The sequence below is a fragment of the Filicampus tigris genome, chromosome 11 (genome assembly GCF_054856515.1).
Source record: "Filicampus tigris isolate MCC_2025a chromosome 11, RoL_Ftig_1.0, whole genome shotgun sequence".
Taxonomy (NCBI): Eukaryota; Metazoa; Chordata; class Actinopteri; order Syngnathiformes; family Syngnathidae; genus Filicampus; species Filicampus tigris.
The window spans coordinates 14,440,941-14,462,398 of NC_141227.1; the positions used below are offsets into that span (position 1 = coordinate 14,440,941).

General features: G+C 42.8%; 2 protein-coding genes and 1 non-coding gene across 4 annotated transcripts in view; 1 reads left to right on the forward strand and 2 right to left on the reverse strand.

The window, feature by feature from the left end:
* Positions 1–242: 242 nt before the first annotated feature.
* Positions 243–8,929, reverse strand: pprc1 (PPARG related coactivator 1). Its single transcript, XM_086044988.1, has 14 exons — positions 8,750–8,929; positions 7,331–7,423; positions 7,059–7,205; positions 6,791–6,868; positions 4,915–6,712; positions 4,603–4,656; positions 4,028–4,088; positions 3,729–3,790; positions 1,773–2,454; positions 1,505–1,702; positions 1,363–1,429; positions 1,162–1,283; positions 768–919; positions 243–687 (listed from the first exon to the last, which is right to left on the reverse strand). Exons 1-14 carry the CDS (start codon positions 8,828–8,830, stop codon positions 587–589), a joined length of 3,696 nt encoding a protein of 1,231 aa, XP_085901114.1. The 5' UTR covers positions 8,831–8,929; the 3' UTR covers positions 243–586.
* Positions 990–1,129, reverse strand: LOC147139872 (small nucleolar RNA SNORA50). The gene has a single exon (XR_015088837.1). It is a non-coding gene; the product is annotated as a small nucleolar RNA SNORA50 (small nucleolar RNA).
* A 1,527-nt stretch (positions 8,930–10,456) lies between the features above and the next one.
* LOC147139873 (LIM domain-binding protein 1-A-like) overlaps positions 10,457–21,458 on the forward strand; it is a 34,459-nt gene continuing 23,457 nt past the window's right edge. Inside the window, exons 1-2 of one of the 2 annotated variants that reach the window (XM_086045004.1) lie at positions 10,457–10,787; positions 16,716–16,820. In XM_086045004.1, the coding sequence (XP_085901130.1) occupies positions 16,793–16,820 (28 nt within the window). In that variant the 5' untranslated portion in view covers positions 10,457–10,787; positions 16,716–16,792. Of the gene's footprint in view, positions 10,788–16,573; positions 16,821–21,458 lie in introns of those variants that run through there. The other variant, XM_086045003.1, reaches the window with a different exon arrangement.

Sequence of the window (21,458 nt, forward strand, 5' to 3'; positions counted from 1 at the left end):
TATCAATATGAAAATCTAAAAAATTTATGACGTTATGTCAATGTTAAAAAATGCTTATACAAACAATATAACTCTTATATTGTTAAAATAAGCTTTTTTCCCCCCACAATTTCAGCTAGTGGTGTGCTGCGGGATTTTTTCAATGAAAGAAATGCGCCTTAACTCAAAAAAGTTTGAAAAACACTGCTGTAGTGGAAGGAACAGCAAAGTTGACATGCTAAAATGACCAAACAGACAGACAATTCAGCTTCCTGTTTTTAATTGATGTTTACAGTACATTTCAATGTATTACATCCTCTCCCAACATTTAAGGAGCACCATTTGGATTTCTCTTTAAAAGTGATTCTCTCCATACACTTTGCAGTAATTTTGTTTTTACATTTTTAAATAAACATTTAAAAATTCTCACATTGCATTTTTTTTAAACATCTTTTCCTCATTTAATTATAAATCTCTTCAATAGAAGGTATTAGACTTGCCCAAACAAAATAATTTTAAACAAAAATAAAACTAATGTCACAACAAACTGAAAAGACAAGGTTTGCTCTTGAGGTAAGTGTTTGCTGCTCCCTGTGGCAGCCTCCCGTTACCTCTTAAGACTCAGTTGCGCCTGCTTCAGTAAAGTGTCGAAGTCTAGTGTCTTCAGCTTGCCTTTTGCAGATGCTGGGTCGTACTCTCTGTTAGAATCTGAAACGCGAGCAGAGGGTTTGCAATTTAAAAGAACGGGATGAACAGGTTGAGAGCATCTATCCCGTCTTTCGCTCTACCTAGGTCAGCATAGGTGGTTTTGCAGAACTGCCTCCTTCCACCAAAGCACAGATCAAACGGCAGCTCGTCAGCCTTGCGCAGCTTGCTTCCATTCTCAATAGCAGTGAAAGCATCATTGGTGTCGTAGTAAGTCACAAACCCATAGTTGTCCCTGTAATAACTATTAGCGTTAACATCTATTGACAGATAACTACTTCACTTCATGACGGTTTGTCATTTGAAAATGTTGCATGCTTTTAAAAGAGCAACCTGGGACTTAAGCCAGGAGGCCCCAGTTATAAGCAGGCCTGCTTATGCTTTAGCATTGCACCTTGACCCTTAATGTCACAGAAGAGACCAAAAGGGTTCAGTAACAATGCAAGTAACGTAAGGCAAAACAAGAAGAGCACTCACCCTTGTTCCCTAAAGTGCAGAGTGCAGTCCTCCACTTCACCAAAGTAGGAGAAACGCTCTCTGAGCTCCCTTTGAGTCATTGTGCCTCGAATTCGACCAATGTAAACAACCCGCCTCTCCTCCTGTAAAGTGAGTTTTTAAAATGCATTTAGTAGTATAAAGCACTTCAAAATACACCAACAGTGGAAGTTACAAGCTTACAATGGCTTTGTCTTTGCGAGACTTCTGATCCTCAGCAGCGTACCCACACGTCCTTCGATATGAAGGACTAAAAGAAAGACCACCTTTAGCCAAATTGAACCAAGCGTCAGCATGTGAAAAGTTTGCAACTGCTACAGTGTACCTATAAACTGAACCGTTTCTCCTCCACGGCACTTGTCTTTGGGGGGACTGAGAACGCGATCTAGAACGACTCCAAGAACCAGAGTGAGAGGAGGAGTAAGAGTATTTTCTCCTTCTGGGAGGAGAGCGGGATACGGAGGACCGTGAAGATGAACGAGATGAAGAGCTGGATCTGCTGCGAGAGTGGCGATGTTGAAACCTATAGAGGGAGATCAAGTCTGATGAGTCACAAGTCAAAAGGAATTCAGATGATGCAAAGTGGATCCAACCTTTTCTTGGATGGCAAGTGGGATCTCGACCGAGATGGAGATGGAGATGAGTGCGAATCAGACTCTAGGTCGCTGGAAACAGATGGCGAACGTTGGGATCTTCGTTTTCGCCCCCTCCGCTTAGGGCTGGGACTGCGAGAGGCAGGATGCCAACGATATGACCTCTCAAAAGGCTTCTTCCTAAGAGTACTTTCGGTCGATTCACTCTCTTGACGCGCTGGAGAAGCTTCTGGAGTCTCCAGAACAGAGGATTCCACTATCCCTTCCATGCCATTATTCAAAGCCTCCGGAGTTGGTGAAGATGCTCGCGGGTTAGGGTTAGACTGGTAGGTGGTCTCCTGGATGCATGGGGGCGCTGTAGTGGTCGTAGCATGGTTCCTTATGGGCTTAATCGTGATCTGCTGTTTGACATTCCAGCGGTTGCCTGCTTCTCCAATAGAAGAAGCATTTCTGCTGGGGAGGCAGTAGTTGTGGTCCATGCACACCACACTGTAAGGCACAGTGGCGGCAGCCACAGTGGACTTGGCACGGAATTTGGCTGAGGTCAAAGGGCGGGCCTCTATCTGAATAGCCTTGGAGGGGTTTGTTTTGGACAACTCTGTGGCCTTGGCCTTTCCCAGCAGAGCGATGGGGGCCAGAGGTTTCCACATCTGATGTGGAGGTGTGGCTGGAGGAGTCAAACCTAATAACATAAAGAGTATGCCATTACTACAGAAGACAAATAGCAGTTGGCCAAGTGTGATGCAAATGCTGCTAATCTGAATATACAGGAACCCTAAATTCCCTAAGTTTTCAGTATGGCCTTACCAAGCCATCATAATGCATGATGTTAGTGTGCCTCACTAACATCTCAGCCAGCATCAAAAGAATCTATGTGTGTGCTTTGCCAGACTCTCTCAACAGAGGACAGCGGTAAGAGGAGAATTTCCAAAGGAAGTTAATAGTCAAAACATTTAGGGGAACAGGCTCACAAACTAGAAAAACCAACAGTGTCCAAGTACTTTTATCCAGCATTAAAGAGCGGTTCGGGGCAGTCAGATTGATAAGCTGAAGAATTGGCTATTTGAAACAATGGCTTGACAGGCATCTCAGCTCTTAGCTGCAGGTGATATCAACCAACTTTGTGAGACTGAGAACTAAATGACTTTGAGACGGTAGAATCTGTGACTGGTGTTTTGCATTTCAGACCATCAGTTTGTGTTGTTTGACAAAAAGGCGCACCGAGTGAAGATGGACTGCTGCGTTAGCTTTTCGCGCTAGCCAGCCACGTAACATTAGCTACCTTATACAGTGGTGTCTTGAAATACGAGTTTAATTTGTTAGTTGCTGTAAAATTGTCATTTTTGCAGATGATAAAGAATCGGCCACTGAGTATATAATGTCTGTCTCCACACGTTATTCCATTTGTTTTCAAATATTCTTTGCTTAAAGGGTTTTAAAGCCGCAACTATCGAAGCCAATGTTAGCATGTCAACGATGCTAGCATTAAGATAGCAATACATTCTTAAGGCAACACAGATGCGTTTTGAATATAAGTGAAATTATCTTCGTTTTATGTTTAGTTTGAGAGTAAATGTAAACTGGGAGTGATATTAAAATGCTTGAAGCCTAATTTTTTAATGAAATTAACCAATTTGCCAAACTGCTGCTTGAGGTGTGCTGAGTTAAGTTTACCGTCAGCTTACAGCACTCTTATCTCAAGTATGTGCTCGTAAGTCAAAGCAAAGCGGCTGAATGACGGCTCGTATCTCCAAAAACCTGTCAATCGGGTCACTCCTGTCTCAAGGCAACACTACTTGGCGGTTCCACTGTCAGTTTAACCCTTGTCCTGTGTTGGGATCAAGTTGATCCCAGAATTGACTTGAAAAACGGGTCGATTTCGACCCCAACACAGGTCAAGGGTTAAGTTATGTCATCCTTCTATAAAAAATGTTTCATTTACTTCTTATAAATTACCTGCAGGGCTTGTGAGATCACTGATACGCTCCACAACTGTTCCTTCACGTGGAAGCTCGACACTAAAAAGTCAGAACAAAAGCTGTTAATACTTCTCATCTATGTGCCGAGACGAGAATTGCGTTATGGCCTTAAATTTAGCTGCGAATCACAGCGTCGAAGCCCATTTCAAGGGCATTACTGAGTCTTGACATTTGCGGCAGGTCTTGGCAAAAAAGAGGGAGTCACGGCAACCACGAATGTACACATTGGACTCCATCACACCCACAGAGCAGCGTGACGGCTGTAGGGTAACTCACCTAGAGTTTCCTACAGCTGCTGCTCTACCACAGACCTCCGGTACACTTTGTTGCTCTTTGGCTGAAGAGAGATAAGGAGAACGGCAGAACAGAGATTTATTAGTGGATAGAAATGTCACGCAACTGTCACAGGCTCAATAACGCCCTATTAAATATAAATTGGGAGTCCAGCCGCTGTACAGTACGCCCAATGTGAGGTTGAGCTTTGTACATCCACCAACAAAGACAGCATGGTGAGAGTTAAATGGATTTGCAGACTGGGCAGAATTCCACAGCACAAAGCAGCTGCCCCCGCAAAACCCATGTTTAAAAAAAAAAAAAAAAAAAAAAAGGTTTCTTTCTGTAGGCAATGATTTCAACCTTCAGAAAATACTTCCCACAAAAAGCTGCCAAGTGCCAGTATACACACGTGTATTCAAATGACTGCATTTTTTGTGAGGCCAGTCAAATCAACATTTCTTCACTCCCACGGTGAAACACTTAAAACGTATACTTCACCTCCATCAACTTATGAGAACGTGATCTACCACCGCAGACCAAGAAATGCGGACTAGTAAAAGGCATTGTTTGCTCACCTTGCGTTTCCTCAAACTGCTCCAGCAGGCTGGTCAGATCAGCTGCCTCAATACCTACAATACCGAAATTGGTGTATGATTATAACCACAAATTAAAACACACGATAGACCAACAAATGGAGGCAATGTGGAAAAGTTCTGTAAAGTTGGGTGAGTACTTTAAGTCCAAAGCAATTTCCAAGACAGGATTCTGACATGTGGAGTGGAATTTGAGTTGCCATTGTCAATTAGCTGTTAAGTTGTGCATTTGCTAAACAGCTTAACCAGTGAATCACTTATCGGGAGAATATGGTATGCAATTGACTAGCTCACCCATCTCAGTGGTGAAGGACTCAATCAACTCCTGTGTGGGACTCTTTGCCTTTGGAGCTTCCGTTTTTGTCGCGACTCGTGGTTTTGGTTTAAGCACAACAAGGTTTGATGTAAGACTTGATGACGCCATGGGATGAAGGGAAGGAGTAGAACAAGGTTTGGCATTCGTTGTCAGGGCCTTTTCAGATGTGCTGCGATTGTTTGACGAAGAAGTGGAGTGAGGAATGACCTCAGGCACATTCTGGCAAACTGGCGTCGTCTGCAGGGGACTGGGAACAGAAACAGGAGCAGCAGCGTTGCACCGGATTGTCTCTGCAGGGGTTTTGACAAGCTGTGGAGTCCTCTGAGTGACTTCTGGCAGTTTGGGACATTTGTCTGTTGATTGGCTCGAGACTTCTTTTGACACTTTTGATTGTGCAGGGACAGCATTAGCAGGCTTTTTGGTTGAGGTGACCATATAGGCGGGCGGCGCCAACAGTGCCTCAGGGGTGGGAGGAGCACAGGGTCCCCGGGGTTGCCAGGCGGGTTTGACTTCAACCACCTTTTTTGCAGCCTGGGCGGTGGGCCACCGAGGGTCCCTGGGGCTGGGTTGAGGCAAGCACGGGATAGGAGGCAATTCTTTGGGCGGCTCCGGAAGGCTGGGCCACTTGGTGCTGTTGTCACATTGTGAACCCACCGCAGCGGGCTTCTTCTGCAGCCGCAGTCGTCGGTACTCGGCCAGACTGAGGGACTTGGGCTTTGGCTCTGCCTGAGTCTCAGGCGGGAGGGGCTCATCTACTGTTAATGTCAAGTTTAGAGCAGCTGATGAGTTGCTGGAAGACATCGAGGATGGTTGGCTGGAGAGCTCATCGGGAGCTTGGGCCCCCTGTTTGGACATTTTATCCGGCTGCTGGGAGGAGAATGCTGGGGCTGCTGGACTTTCAGAAACGCCAGCTTTGAACAGTCCTGTCGGCTCTGGCGACACAAAAGTCCTCACAGCTTTCACACTAGATTCAGGGGTCAAAGTGGTGCTTCCTGCTTGTGATTCACTTTGGTGGGGAGTCATTTCCATAGGTTTTAAAGAAGGAGGTGCAGGGCCAGCTGGAGCCTCTGGCACTTTGTTCTTCTTCTGTTCCTTGAGTCGTCTCTTTTCGGACTTCTGGGGTGATTCTTGTTTTTCATTTCTTTTCGCGGCACTCCTGAGAACCCTTCCCTCGACAGGTGGGCAATTTTTCTCACATTTCTTTTTCCTTTTCCTACGAGAGGGCCTTCTTGCTATGGTATCTTCCTTCTGCTTGTTCATCTTATTGCTGTCTTTTCCATCTGAACATAAACCAGGAATTCTAGCCGGAGCACGACAGAATTCTGCTGCTTCATCATCATCATCAACAACAACAATATGCTCTGAGCTGTCAGAGGCTATTTCGCCCTCATCTTCTGCACTTAGCCTATTATCTGTAGACTTTTCAATTGACAGAGGAACTGGGAGGTCTTGGACAGCGAGGATGGGCTCTCCATTTTCACCCTGATCCACCACTTCCAGTAAGATTCCGCCTGAAGGCAACATCTGCATGCCCTCATCATCCTCCATGCAAATGGTCATGCAGTATGGATGCATGTGTTTGACCAAGTCACCCAGACTGACTGAAAGGCCACTTTCCTGCTCAACGGTGACAGGAAACGGAACAGTTGGGCCGTCCAAGTTTGCCAAAGTACAGTCAGAAGGTAAACTGGGCTTCAGTGGGCTCAGAGTAAGAGAACCAGCATCCTCTTCCTCCCCGTCACTTCTCTGCAACGAGTCTCTCATCTTGGGGAGGTTCTGCGTACAAAGGAGTGAGTTAAAATCCAAATGGGTATGCACTAGGAGGATATCCACCGTTTGTGGGGTAACAGCTACCTTTCCAGTCGATAGTGGTCTTGAACAAAATGAGTCTTTCTCTGGAGTGGACCGTGGCAGACAGAGTAATCTCCTGAGCTACAATGTGTGAGGGAAAAAGTACAAGGAAATGACGTTTTTCCCTGTTGGTGCAAATTAAACGTACATCAAGTGTATGAAGCTTTGTGTTATGTAATCTCATTGTGAACACAGAGCCCAGTGGGGGGGTTACGTGGCAGAAACTAAAGGGAGACCTATTGAGAGTTATGCATGACAGCTGCGCACTAACCGGCGAGTGTTCCCTGCCCTGACCCGACAGCAGGTCCGACTCAGGTAGCGTGTCAAACGGAGACAGGTTCTCGTCATCCATATTGTCCAGTATGTCCGCAAGAGCGGTTAACAGCGTGGCTTCACTGTCCTCGTCTAGTCCTTTAGTCTAAATGATAATAATAGTGATAAAAATAAGATCAAGAGCACTTGTAAATAGACATGTCACTCGTGTCAAGGTACAACAATTAAACATGTTAACTTTTAGAAGGCTGTTTGATCATGTGGACTTGCCTGCACGGATGGTGTGTCAAAGATGGAAAGGATGGAGGGGTCCAAGCAGCTTTGAAGCGCCTCCGGTGTTTCTCCGGAGCACAGATCAGAGACCTAGAAAGACAGCAGAGATAACAAAATACAATCAGTTAAAAATAACCTACACGACACTGCATTTACATGATGGACCGCATGTTACTGACAGGGCTATTGAGGACCGGACTTGGGCACCCCTGGTGCAAATAAATATGACTGGAATGGGGGAGGTTTCTATTTCTCGAACTCGTTTTGAAACAATTTCCACAAATTTATCCATTAATACTTTTGTTCAAAGGCAAAATAAAATTTCATGGACACCATGTACCTGTATATTTACAGTAATCTGCATGGAGTCGCCCACGTGTTTACGGCTGCACATGCACGATCAGTAATCGGACATGTTTGATCCTTCACAATCGCCGTCCACATAGCGGAAGTCGCGTACCCACGTGTACAACACACCCTTATTGATATTTTCGGCTGTGTCCAATTTAAGATTTGGACACCAAGTGGCGATTGCAAACATTTGTACATGAAATACACATAGCGTCAAATAGCAGGAGGGGAATTTCAAAACAATCGGTACGTGTTTTGTATGCATGTGTGACAGGGCAAATGTGACCAACCGCACCAAAGCACGTGTGATTGCTTTTCTATTAGCACATAAACGGAAATAGGTTAGTGTGCTAATGCGGAATAATTATGGCAAAGGCGTGCTGCCTTAACTGCAATGTCGATCGACGTGTACAACAACCTCCACGTCGCTGAAATGATGACACACCACTACAGTGACCTGGCCGAAGAATCCACCACGATTCCACTCAATACCAACCACTGAATTATAAATTAAACTATTCCACGTGAATATGCTTTGGTAAAGGGAATCGCCAAGCTAGCAAGCTACCCAGTTGACTAGCACGTTGCCGTGCTGTCAACACGTGTGAATGAATCAACAGTAGCGGTAGCACTGCAACCAGATGCTACTTTTTTTGAATTAAAATCTAAGAACACAACGTACATACAAGGCAGGTCTGTAAGCTATAACAGGGCACGACTGTCACGTATAATATTTGGCCATTTTGATACATTTTCTAGAGTTTAAAACAGCTATAGAACCGGCGTGCTAACAGCTAGTCAATGTGATGTTCAAACGACGTTTTCTACAGTAGGAATTGTCATGAATATATAGAGAAAACATGCGACATGTATATAAACAGAAAACCATAAAAATACTAAGTGGCTTCTTAGAAAAAATGATGTGGGGACGTCTGGGTGGCATCCACGTGTCACTTCAGCATGCGCAGTGTTCAACTTGTGCACTGCAGCACGGACGAATAAAGCCCTACCTTCCTCACAATGAAGTTACTATAAAGAAGTTAAAACATATAACACGTTCATTACCACGCCGAGTGTATCCAATGGGAAAAAATCCATATTGCACGTCATTAAAGTCTCCTCGCCTGTGCCCCACCGCACCGCCATCTTGCAAGTTTACTCCCTTACTAGCACATGAACGTAGGGAGTGCTTTGGCCAATGAAAAGCCTCCAAATGAGCCGGTAGGAGACGCACGTTCCCGGCAAAATGACGCTGAAAAAGGGGTCAAAGGTAACCTAGTCACGTTTTGTAGTTCTTTTGGTCAGAAATGTTTCTTTTATCTGCCATCTCTTTTCATCTAGTGTGGTGGACACGGTGAGTCAGAAATCTTCTTTTCTTTGAAAATACAGTCGTCATAGAAATAGTCGTTTTTTCGAACTGTTTTATCAACCCCACCCCGAAAATTGTTTTATCTGAAAAAAAATATATATATATATATATATATATGTATATTTATATATATATATATATATATATATATATATATATATATATATATATATATATATATATATATATATATATATATATTTTTTTTTTTTTTTTGGTGTGTGTGTCTTTTTTTTTAACCACGAAAGTATGTCTTTCCACAGACACATTTCACAAGAGAAAAGGGACTTTTAACTTAGGTTGGCTCAAACCAGGTAGTCAGAGTGGGGGGTGCTTGGGCGTGAGTTGTAACTGATAAGATTGTCTTGATTCTTGATTGAATTCTGCTAAAAATAAATAAATAACTAAGTAATAAATGTAGTATCGTACACCACTAATGAATTCATACATAACATTTGTTTGACACAATCAAAGACAGCATATTTTCTGTGTTTTCAGACAATTGAATCTCCGGTTGTCTTGGAAGTTTCACCTCTCATCCAAGAAGGCTTCATCGGTTCATAGCCTTGTCACTCGCCTGGATGTTGGTGTGGAAACCCAACTATTTACCTATGTTAAAAGTTTGCAATATAAATTTAAAAAAATCCCAGTGGGCTAGTTTGTATTGGCTGTACAAAAAAAAAAAAACTATATCTCCAAATATTATTAAAAAAAAACAAATTCCAGGTTAAAAATTTTCAGATACTGTAGACGCTTTACATTGGATAGTGATAGTTTATCTAGAATAAACAACAATAAAATATCAGGCATAAAACAGGCCAGTACTTATAAATGTATAGTCTCCGTCTATGAAAAACATGTACATTTTGTGATTATTATTTTTTTTCCTTTATCCTAAACGAAAGGATGAAACCAGACAACTCAGCTATCCATAGTTTACATTGGACATTGAGGATATGTGTTTTGCATTGCCACATTACATCTTCAGGATCTTACGGAGACTGCAAGCACATTGTTCAGTAATTTAAATAGAAATCCCATTTAACTTGTTGGAAAGTTCTATGGTTATAATAACTTGTAATGCTTGTAGAATTGTCTTGTTTTACTCGACTGTGTCCGAGCTTCTTATTTATTGATTTTGTGATTTCACAGGTTGTCTTTCTGCTCTTGTTTTATCTTCCCTTTGAGTGAGTGAATTAGTATCTTGCGAATCCTGTTTCTCCACTCTCTCCTCTTGTGAGCAACAAGTCTTACCAGTCTGCTTCTCATTGCGTGTCGTTCTAATTTATTTACTCCTTCCAGTGCTGCGAGATGCACATCTAAGTGATCACAGCACTCTGCCGCTAACTACTACCAACTCTGCTCTCTCGTTGCCATGGATACAGCCCCCCCCCCCAGTGGGCATGGAAAGATGGGGCTGTAGCGGAGAGTGGAGATGTGGCGGCTCTGCGTCATACCAGTGCAGCGGAGAGAAGTCCCCCTCCCTCCTCCCTTCCTAATCTCCTCCACCTCCTCCGTCCTTCCCTCATTCCCTCCTTCCTTCTCATCATCCAATTTGCACTTTGCTTGATTCACCCCCCTCCAATTGTGTCCTATATCAGCATCTGCTCATCACACGTTCCTCCTCCAACATCTCGCTTTCTCTTTCTTTGCCTGCTGGCTCAGCTCGGCTTCCGCTGTGTTGGCTGACCCGGGCGGACTTTTACTGGCGAGCGTGGGCGAAAGAAAAGAAAGGTAAGCACTGAGATGGAGTGCGGTGATGAAGGAGAGCGGCGCAGATAAGCAGTGATTGCGTGAATGACGGCATCAGGAGCCTTTGGAACATTCACTTTAGATTTTGGGGCGAAAGAGTCCATGTGAGCGTGTGCTGTCACAACATTAGAGGCATGTGTTCAAGCAGATGTGTGCCTAAGTAGACCAGGCAAGGTGATAGGGGAACTTCTTCATTCTAAGAGCAGTGCTTGTTGTTGACATGTCGACACAGCGCGGGCATCTGTATGTGCAAGAGGGAGGAGAGAGAGAGCATGCCTTACAGCGCACAGCAGCTTTAATTGCTCCTGGAAGCCATTTTTTGAATCACACTCACACAATCTTCACGTCTGGGTCTGTCTTTGTTTGATCCCAACCTTGAAACTACACGCGTAAAAAAACAACATGTGGCAGCAGGTAGTGTTTGTGACAGGAAGAAGGGGGCCCGCGGGGATGTTCATTGTGTCTGGGTCCCGCGAACATTGTCTGACATGGTGTATGACATTTAACTGTGATGCGGCTGCCTGTTCACTGGTGTGTAGCCAATGTGCCTGTCAGCTCTGGTTCCCGGGCTGACTCATATTTGCTCTTTGTTGCTGTACTGCCTGTGAGTGACAGGCGTCGGTGATGAGAGCTTTTGTCAAATCCACACGATGGGGTCTACAGTAGCGGTGGGAGATGCATATGTGGAGACTTTTTTGTCTGACAGCCAAGTTGTCAGATGTTATATCACAGCAGAGACAGTCAGTAGTCAAGATCAGCCTTGACAGGATCAAGCGCACAAGTACAAGACTCGCTTGTGTGCTTGTGGAAGAGAAGTGTGGCTTTCTGTGACAATTTGTTCATGACAAGGCATGGTCATAAACAACTACAATGTGACCTACCAGGAATCTTCGAGTTGTTTTATGAACTAGAAAGAAAGGACATCTTAAACCTGATTCAGATCCTCAGGGGCCCCTTGGCCACATGGTTTGTGGAAATTGCCACATCTAATCAGTTTCATGTTTGGGCCTTTTTTTCATCCAATGTGCAATTAAGTCTTTTGGGGGGCCTTAGGTAAATTGTTCCAACATTTATGCCACTTTTCCATGGCACCTCACCATGTCGGTCATTTTTCCTCTTCAAAAACATCCATCCATCCATCCATTATCAATACCGCTTATCCTCACAAGGGTCGCGGCGCGTGCTGGTGCCTATCCCAGCTGTCTTCGGGCAGTAGGTGGGGGACACCCTGAATTGGTTGCCAGCCAATCGCAGGGCACACAGAGGCAAACATCCGCACTCACAATCACACCTAGGGGCAATTTAGAGAGTCCAATCAACTTACCATGCATGTTTTTGGAATGTGGGAAGAAACCGGAGTTCCTGGAGAAAACCCACGCAGGCACGGGGAGAACATGCAAACTCCACACAGGGAGGCCGGAGCCGAGATCGAATCCACGACCTCTGAACTGTGAGGCGGACGTGCTAACCAGTCGAACACCGTGCCGCCACCCTCTTCAAAACAGTAGAGAGGAAAACAGCAAAAACTGTGCTGCGGCGAATGCTTTAGAATAATTTTTATTGGCCAAGGATGTTAAAAGAAAGTAGGACTTGAGCAGTGGTGTGTGGAGTCACTCTAGTACACGGGTGTCAAACTCAAGGCCCGGGGGCCAGATGCGGCCCGACATGGGCAGAACCAGCCCGTTTTGGGGGATGCTCAAACTCAACCAAATTCAACCCAAACAATCCGAAAAATTATAGAATTTTTAAAACTCTCTTTTCCTTAATAAAGGACAGGATATGCTTAAATGTGTTGAAAAACACTAGATATAAAAATAAGAAAATACAACAAAACAAAAATGTGAACAACGCAGCATCGGAAATACTCCCCTGCCTCGAAATGGTTCAGTCCATTTGATTCCCAGCACCGCTCTCGCCCCTGTCCCCGCTCCTCCTTCGCTTCGCTGGGCAGGTGTCACTTGCGGCGAAGTCTGTGGAGGCTACGGTGTATTACGGTGAAAGTATGTTATACAGTGGTTATGTTGAACAACTATTTTACCAGCCAATACCATGACTTTGTTATCATCAACAGATATTAGTCCTCATTTTAGCTGCATTGAATCGAATGCAACAATCACCAGCCTAGCTTAATTGTTGTGTGTGTAAACTATGTGTGGTCATACTCCCAGCGCCAGCATGGACGTTCTCATTTTTATCTGTAAAAGAGCACCATGTTCAGGTGAGAGTCTATTCTATTACCCACAGTAACTATAAAGAAATATACAAAACCTCTTCCTAATTTATTTGTATATGGTTGTCAGCACTAGGAGAGAGAGAGAGAGAGGGGTAGAAAGGGAGGAGAGGGAACCGGTAGCCCCAAAATGTGAACAGTGGCTGAAGTTAAAAACATCCCATCCAGAATAAAATTTAAGATGTATGCTGATAATTATGTATTTTCTCCTCATCAGTTGACCACATTATCATCACATTTTGATGGATTATCTGTAAACCATTTACTATTAAAAAGGTTATGAATTGATACTGATTTTTATGATACTGAATTTTTATCTTCTTGGTAATAAAACAGCTTGTGTTTGATAACACAGAGGTAGATTATGTGTTTATTATTTTATTATTTATTACTTATTTAAATGACTGAATGAATATTTTTAATGACTGAAAGGTGTTTGTGGTTGTTAGTGGAAAGTGAGCGAGATAAAGAAAAGGGAGAGGAGATGATGGTGCAAGAACAGGAAGAGCCAGGTAAGAAAATGGACCGACTTGTGGACTTTATTTTAAGCATCACATCCTCATTACATTGTCCTTATATGCTTTTCCATTTTATTTTTTATTGTTAAAGGAGAACAGGGAGAGACAGTGGGAGCTCAGGGAGAGAATCAGCCTGCCCAGCAAGCCCAAGACTTAGGGGATAGAAATACTGGTCCTCAACAGTTAAAGTGTCCCACTACCCAGTGGATCAGTTTGGCGTAGTAATAGTGTTTCTGCTAATCACAAAGTGTAAAGTGCTGTTCACAAATGGGAAGTGACACTCCTGAACAGTGTTGACTGATCCTAAATCACTTTAAGTGAAATGAAAAAAAAATGGAACCAGCCAGACACTCTGGGTGCTCAGCACCCCCAAAGCTTTGAACCTAAAATCGCCCCTGGCCCGAGACATCATTTTATGTGGCCTGTGAAGGCAAACCACATGTTGATTTCATGTTTTTAGCTAAAATAACAATATTGCCAATGTCATAACTTTTCACAACAGTGAGATATTGCTATTTCTATTGCAATTTTTTTTAACAAAAGTAAATAGAGTGGAACAATTATTTTTAACTGGATTCTGTTGTGTACTGTATATGTAATAATATGAGGGATCACACATTTATGTGATCAAAGTCATAATGGCCCACCAAGGGAAACCATAATTACCTAACATGTGGCCCGCAACAAAAATGAATTTGACACCCCTGCTCTAATACTATCGCAAAATAGACACACAACAATGAATACTTTGACGACATACACAAAAATATACAAAGAACAGCGAGCTATCAAGCAATTTAAGGTGTGCAACAGTGCAGCAACACTGATCAACAACAGAGTTGTGCAAACTATGAAACAGGATCAATGATGACCACAGTCATAAGTGGCACTATCCCATACGAAAAAATCCTGTATAGCTTTTAATTTGCAAGTATTATATCTTCCTGAAATAAATTGAGTAGAATTATCCTTATAAGTATCATGTAAAATATCAGACCTATTATGGCCCTATTCATACCAAGAACACATAAACCATATTGTGGATTTTGAAACTCTATTATCAAGTTCTACCTTTATGCGTTCTAAAATGATTCATATATGATATAAATAATTATTCAATAAAATTGTATAAATTAATTTTATGAGAATAATACATAAAAGTTAATATAGAAAATCTCTGACATATAATATCTACACTTGCTAAATTATGTATCAGTATGATAGGTAATTTAAATGTGTTTTGAAGAGAGAAGTCAACCCAAACATATTTTTTTCAAGAATATGTTCTATACAAGCCCACTTGTTGAAACAAGGCATTCTGATAAATATTGCGTTTGTGGAATAAGAGTTAATCCACCTGTTGTCAGCCTTCTCTGGGGGTGGCCCTTTTGTCACTTCTGTTGATTGAAAGACATCACAACTGCTCAGGCTCAGGTAACAACCAATCATGTCTCACCTATTTTCTGAAGCTGAGCCATGATTGGTCGTTATCTGAGCCCTGAGCAGTTGTGATGTCATTTTCAGTCGACAGAAGTGACAAAATGGCCGCCCCCTGAGATGGCTAAAAAGGGGTGGATTTTGCTGCTTAACTCATATTCCACAAACATAATATTAATCAGAATGCCATGTTTCAACTAGTGGGCCCACTGAGAGCATATTCTTGGAAAAAAAGTGTTATACACATACACTTTTTCATATGGGATGAACTCTGGAGTTAAGTTTTTAAAAAGTTAATGTAAGTAGTAGGAATCTGTTCAAATCAGAATCATTAGCCATTCATGGAAGCACATTTGAAAGCAGTCTCAGCATACAACAGACAACAACAATAAAGCTAGGATGAAAAAATATGCCCGCATTTGCAAAAGGCCAATACAGTAATGAATTACTATACGGAATAAATCATCAAAAGGAATAAAAATAAAATGCAGCCAGGTTTACAGGACCTGGCATAAAAATAGGAGCGAGATACAGTGCCAGACAATAGGCACATCATTTGACTGTAGTGACAAGACATGCTTAAAAAAAACAATAACAACGGAGGCGCGTCTCTCGTTTCTCAGAAGGGGCCATTGACCAGCGAAAGGCCTCTGCAGTTGAATGGAGACTGTGACATATATCCCATGCAAAAGCCCTATATTCATTTCTTTTTGCTCTGAATCCTCAGTTGAAGAATTAGAAATAATACTTGCCATTTCGTACCTTTTTTGTTAGAGACCAAGTGTCACTGGCGTGGTCAGCCGAGTGGTATCAGGTAGTGCAAAAGTGTCATTCATGGGTTTTTCCTGGCCGTGCACACCGTAGCACCAGGTTTTGGCTGAAATTCATTCAGAAGTTGTGTGTAATCGTGAAAACAAGCAACGTCGAACGCATTAGTAACGGAAATACAGGCTTTATGCTTGGAAAGTGACAAAAGAGATGTGTCGGCGCTAATGGAAATGGACTGAACTGCCATAAGGTTAAGGCTACGGCACCTGGATGATAGCAATGAGAGAGTGAAGCAGGATTACAGCGTGTCGAAAGGGAGCAAAGGGTCTTCGCGTTGGCGAGCGGGTGCATATTAACACGGTCTTCCTGCCTCCCGTGGGCCTCGGGTGTCTCTGCTCTCCAGGTGGGCTTTGCATTTTTAATCGATACTGTCTGCGGTGATTAACGCACGTCTTCTCCGAGCAGCCGAAGGTAGCAATGCGAGAGGAAGAAAAGGGGCTGAGATGGAAATCAGTCATACATGAGGCAGGGGTCCATGTGTTTGTTTGGCATTAATGACCTTCTGCCTCTGGGCTCCTACTGAGAATGTTTATCTACCGCAGCAGCACGGCAAAAATAGACAATTCATCAATGCCAGACACGCGCACACACACACAATTTCGTTTTGGCTAATTGCTTCTCGTGCTTTCTTCTTTAATCTAACCACACACTCTGAGCTCCATTCCGTGTTCCGTACTCCTGTCGGCTGGGCAATCAAGTCTCTCTGTTTCATTTCCCCTCCCACTTGTGTCGCAACATGCCTGTTAATGATGCAGCCACTGCCAACTTCCTGCCTCTGACAGAGAGCGAGCGAGCGAGCGAGCGAGCGAGCTGAGGCCCTGCTTCGGAATCGTGCCACTCCCTCTTCTTATCTCTACACCCCCCCCTTCTCTGTCTGCCTGTGTTGTTTTTCCTCAGAAGCGTAGCCCATGCGAGCAGCGTGAGGGCCGAGTGCTGCCGTTTCCTTCAAAGCGGAGCCCCCAACATGTGAGAAGATGTCTGTTGGAGGTTGCGCTTGTCCTGGTGAGTGCCTCGTCTGGCCGACCCTCTCTTTGCTGCACGTTGCTGTCACACATAAGTTGTGTTAAAAAAGAAAGCGGGTTGGGGACTGAAAAGCGGTCAAGTTATGACCTAAAACAAGAGTCACAGCAGGGGTCACCAACATGATGCACCAGGTAGCCCCCGAGGCCTGTTCTAAAAATAGCTCACCGGTGATGGAACACTGGAATGTTGCAGAAGTGATCATTTGAAAATGTAAACACTTGTAGAGATGAACAGGAATAAAGTGTTGCATATTATATTTTATTTGTTTCCTACCTTGCTAAGTAATCGTTGGTGATTATTGTGAGAAATCATAATCTGTGTCTTCGCATTGATGATTAAGGATGAATTATTATTAATAAATATCATTTTCGCCAGTTTATTTCAGAAGTGTGTATCAAACTGGTAGCCCTTCACATTAAGCAGCACCCAAGAAGTTCAACCGAGCTTCAAAAATGTTGGTGACCCCTCCAAGGGAGTCTATGCACATCAGCTACTTTAGCTTTTGCCACCGGGTGGGACACGATAGGTTTACTTAACTTTTCTACTGTAAGTCTGCACAAAAAGGAAATGGTTGCTCCTTTTCTTGCTCTGACTGCACTTCCTCATGATTTGAGTCTTAGTTCTAACTGTTTTAATGCTCAATACGACTACTTATTGGCCATGGGGGTCCAGGAATTTAGTTGATGAATTTTGCATAGTGAACTTTATTTTTCATGAGTAACACTTTTGGTAAGTTACTTTTTACTTACTTCCTTTTTTGGGTGTATGACGCACAAAAAAAGCCAAAATGAGATATAGATGAAAACGTTGATTCTCAAATAAATGTTTTTTTTTTTTTTTCAGGGCATGCTTGACTAGTGGTTAGCACACCCGCTCCACAGTTTTGATATTGGTTGTGATGTGATGGGGCTGTGTCTGGCCTCTGGCTTTCTTGTGTTTGCCAATTCTTGAGTTGGTTTTCTCTGGGTACTAAAATCATGTCCAGAAATATGCTTGCTAAGTCATGGAGACTCTGAAGTGTCTTTTGGTGTGACTGTGAGTTGTGATAATTGTTTTTCTATGTTGGTCTATTACTGAATAAGGCTGCATAAGAAAATTGCATGTTCCGGAGAGCGCTTTGGCATAGTTCCTTTGTTATACTTTGTATGTAGTTTTTTTAATACTTTATTTATGGGAAGAGTTCAAGTGTAAAATGCATCCCTCTGCTGTGTTACTTTATTTAGGTAGGTTTTGCAATGTGTTCCCTCCAGTCATGTGGCAGATTTGCTTGCTCCCCAATGAGAAGTCATTGAAAAAGTGGGGCAATCTTTTATTTTTAAGATATGATTTATTTGTCTTTGGCTATTAGATGCAACATTTGAGAGGTCTTTTTTTTTTTTTTAGGTATGGTCTATTTCCTGGCCCTCTTTTGTAGTACCCCCTGTTGTTGACAGACTTCACTGTGGGCAGAAACATTTAATGACATCCACATGTGTGTGTGAAGAGTGCACACGGAGGATTTGCAGTATTGCAGCGAATGTTGTGAAGCAAATATTAGCAAACGAGGGAGGACGTGCGCAACTGCGCACAGAGTACGTGTGCTCGAGCACCCATCACAGGCGCTTGAGCCTGCTGAGGCACGTTAAGGCTAGTGGATCTCTCAGAAAAAAGCCACAGAACAGAATGACTATGTATGCATGCAATAAATCATCTTGTGTGAAGCGGCTTTGTTTACATTCATGCATTATGAAGAGTAGGTGGAGGATAACCCTTGTAGTGTACAGCGAAATGTCACCAAAAATATCCAGTGGACTTTTTTCAATGTCGTTGTTCTTGTCAGTAAAATTTGTGAGACCTCAGTGTACCTCACTAGATCTCACTTCAGTGACCATCAATATTGTACTAGGCCTTATCTTGGGATTTTTGTGACACCTCTTCCAAAAGAAGTAGCAGATTAACTTCTTTTTACAGTTGTATGAAGATGAATTACCGTATGTCTAAAACTGAGAAGCGTGAGGGGCATCTGTGAGGTCGCATGATGTTTTTCAGCTCAAAACCCAGATTGCAATTTTGCCAACTCCCTGGGAGCAAAACTTACTATTCACCAAAACTAAAACAAAAAAAACACAATTTAAACAACTAAGAGAATTGTGTACTGTACGAGGGAGTATTAGAGCCACCCTGAAGAAAAAAAAAATGGATAAACTTCATAACCTTACTGTACAGGATATTTTCTAAGCCAAAATGAAAAAAAAAAAAATATATTTAGGCAGTTTTTAATGTTTAAACTGTGCAATATGTTATAGTGATTTATAAGGGAAATCCGTTTTGATTTACCTAAACTGAGTCAAATCCTTACATTTTAAATCCAAGACTTGGATTGCACCCCATGAATTGAGATGCGTATGGAATTGTCATTTATGAGCGATGCACACCAGGTATAAATGAGTCAGGCCTATAATTCGGTTTGATGTTGCTGATGATTTGTTGTTTCTTGGAATCGAATTAACTTTAATAGTTTGGACTTTGGAGAGCTTTTACTTTACTGTTACAGATTAATGAAACAATCTCGAGATACGTCTCAAATCATCTTTTCCTGCAAAACTCAATTATTGACTAGTCACCGATACCAAGTACTGATACCACTAGTAGTTTTGATACATACATTTTCACCTCCAAAATAATGACAGGTAATTTGAATAAAGAAAGACCTATTGTAATTTTCCTTAAAATTGCATGAAATTAATGGCAATTTTCTATTTTCATTTCTCGTCCCTGATCATAAAATGGCCACAAGAGGGCAGCTAACACTGGTATCGATACCTTGAAATAAGGCCGGTATCGGCACCCATACCAATACCTGATATCGGTATTTGCCCATCCCTACTTTTTAGGAAAAAAGTTGTTGATGAACAGGTAGGCCTGCTGCTATGCTACAATATTTTGTTCCTTGTTTGCGAAAGGTTTACAACCACTGATCCATCGCATTATACTTTAACAATTGTGTCAAATGCCTAAATTCTGGACAAGCTGTTTTGATCTATTAATATTACAGTACTTCTTACACTTGTAAACGAGACTGGAAACAATTCGAACCTTGAACTGATTACTGACATTAATTCCCATCAGTGGAATATATATTATTTGTTCCCCAATTTGTTGCGCAGCATTCCGCAGTGTTTTTGTTTCACCTTCAAGTTCCAACTACCGTATGTGTGCATGTGTGTGTGCATTTCACACGCACGTGGAAAAAACAAATGGCCCCCTCTTAATCCTAACATCACTTTCTCCCTCCCTCTGGTCATCGGCTTTGTTCTTGTCTCTTTGTGCAATAATATTAGCCATTAAAGATGGCTGCACCGAGCATGTAAGCACGTTAGTACGAGTCTTTATATGGTGACACACATCTGCCTGCTTAAAGTGTGCTGGCGACCTTTTGTTGTTGCTGTGACTTTGCCTTTTTTTAAGGCTTTGTTCTCTGCGCCCTAACGCACTGGAGCCAATCACATCCTTTGTTCTGACTAAATGATAAAAATAGATTGCATGTATGCCCCCCCCTACACCCCCTTCCCCCAACCCGCCCCCCACCCCGGCACACTCTCCCCTTGGCTCATCACTCTCACCCCCCCCCCCCTTCCCTCCATTCCTCTCACTCTTTGCCCTTGTTTCACTCCCCCTCTGCACTAACATCGCTGTTACCTCATGCAGAAAGTCACATGGCCCCTGACTGGAGAAAAAGTGACTTCAAGCAGAGCCAAGATGGCAGCCTTTCCTTTATTTATTTATTTTAAGATTACACAACAACGCTGGCTTAAAGCGTCTTTCTTTATGCCTCTTCTCTCCACTCCTTACTGTAAAACGAGATCAAAATGGCCGAGTGCGCAGAGGCAGGGAGAGAGGAGGAATGTGTGGGAGATGCTGGGGAGTCTGACAAGGGGTTGGGAAAGGAGGGGTTTTGCAGAGTGGAGATGAGCTGCTGTGATGTCACATCTGCTGCAGGCCCCTCAGCATGGCGGCCGAAAGCTGGCATGTGCCACCTAAACAGGGAGGAGGGCGAAAGGGAAATGAAAGAGATAAGGACTTTTTTGAAAAATCAGAGCACATCTTCAGGTGCAGTCTTTAAGCCACAAGATGGCGGGAAACACTTAAGAGCAGTTTAAAAGACTTTGTAAATACAAATCATCACCCTGATTGATACTTTTATGATAAGACTTAATAAATGTCTATTTGCTGACAGGCCAGAGATCGAATCAGAATAATGCACACAGTGGGCGTGATAGAGAGAATGCAAATCAAGGTAAATGCTGGCAGATGGGAGCCGTTAAAGGAATCATATGCCATAAAACAGGATTTACAAAGTACTATTTTACCAGCGGAGCTGTGCAGTCATGAAAGTATCAGCAGCCATGTTGATTCATTGCCTTGGAATTAGCAACCAACATTGGGGGCTTAAGAGAATTTGTACTTGAGCTGTGACATTGACGTTATTTTTTTTTCTTTACACGCTACGCCTATAAATCAGTTGTGCTAATATTCCTGTCAAATTTAGTACGGTGCCATAGGTGTTTCATTATTCAGTGGAACAGCTCCAAAATTAGTCTTTAAATATCTAAATGTACTGCTCCCATCTGTCTCTGC

Bases quoted from the DNA above. Each gene is read 5' to 3' on its own strand.
- pprc1 (XM_086044988.1), bottom strand. From the start codon at position 8,830: ATGGCGGTGCGGTGGGGCACAGGCGAGGAGACTTTAATGACGTGCAAT. The intron at 6,713-6,790 runs GTAGCTGTTACC...CTTTGTACGCAG, and splicing joins GACCACTATCGACTGGAAAG to AACCTCCCCAAGATGAGAGA. The intron at 920-1,161 runs GTGAGTGCTCTT...TAGTTATTACAG, and splicing joins CTGCACTTTAGGGAACAAGG to GGACAACTATGGGTTTGTGA.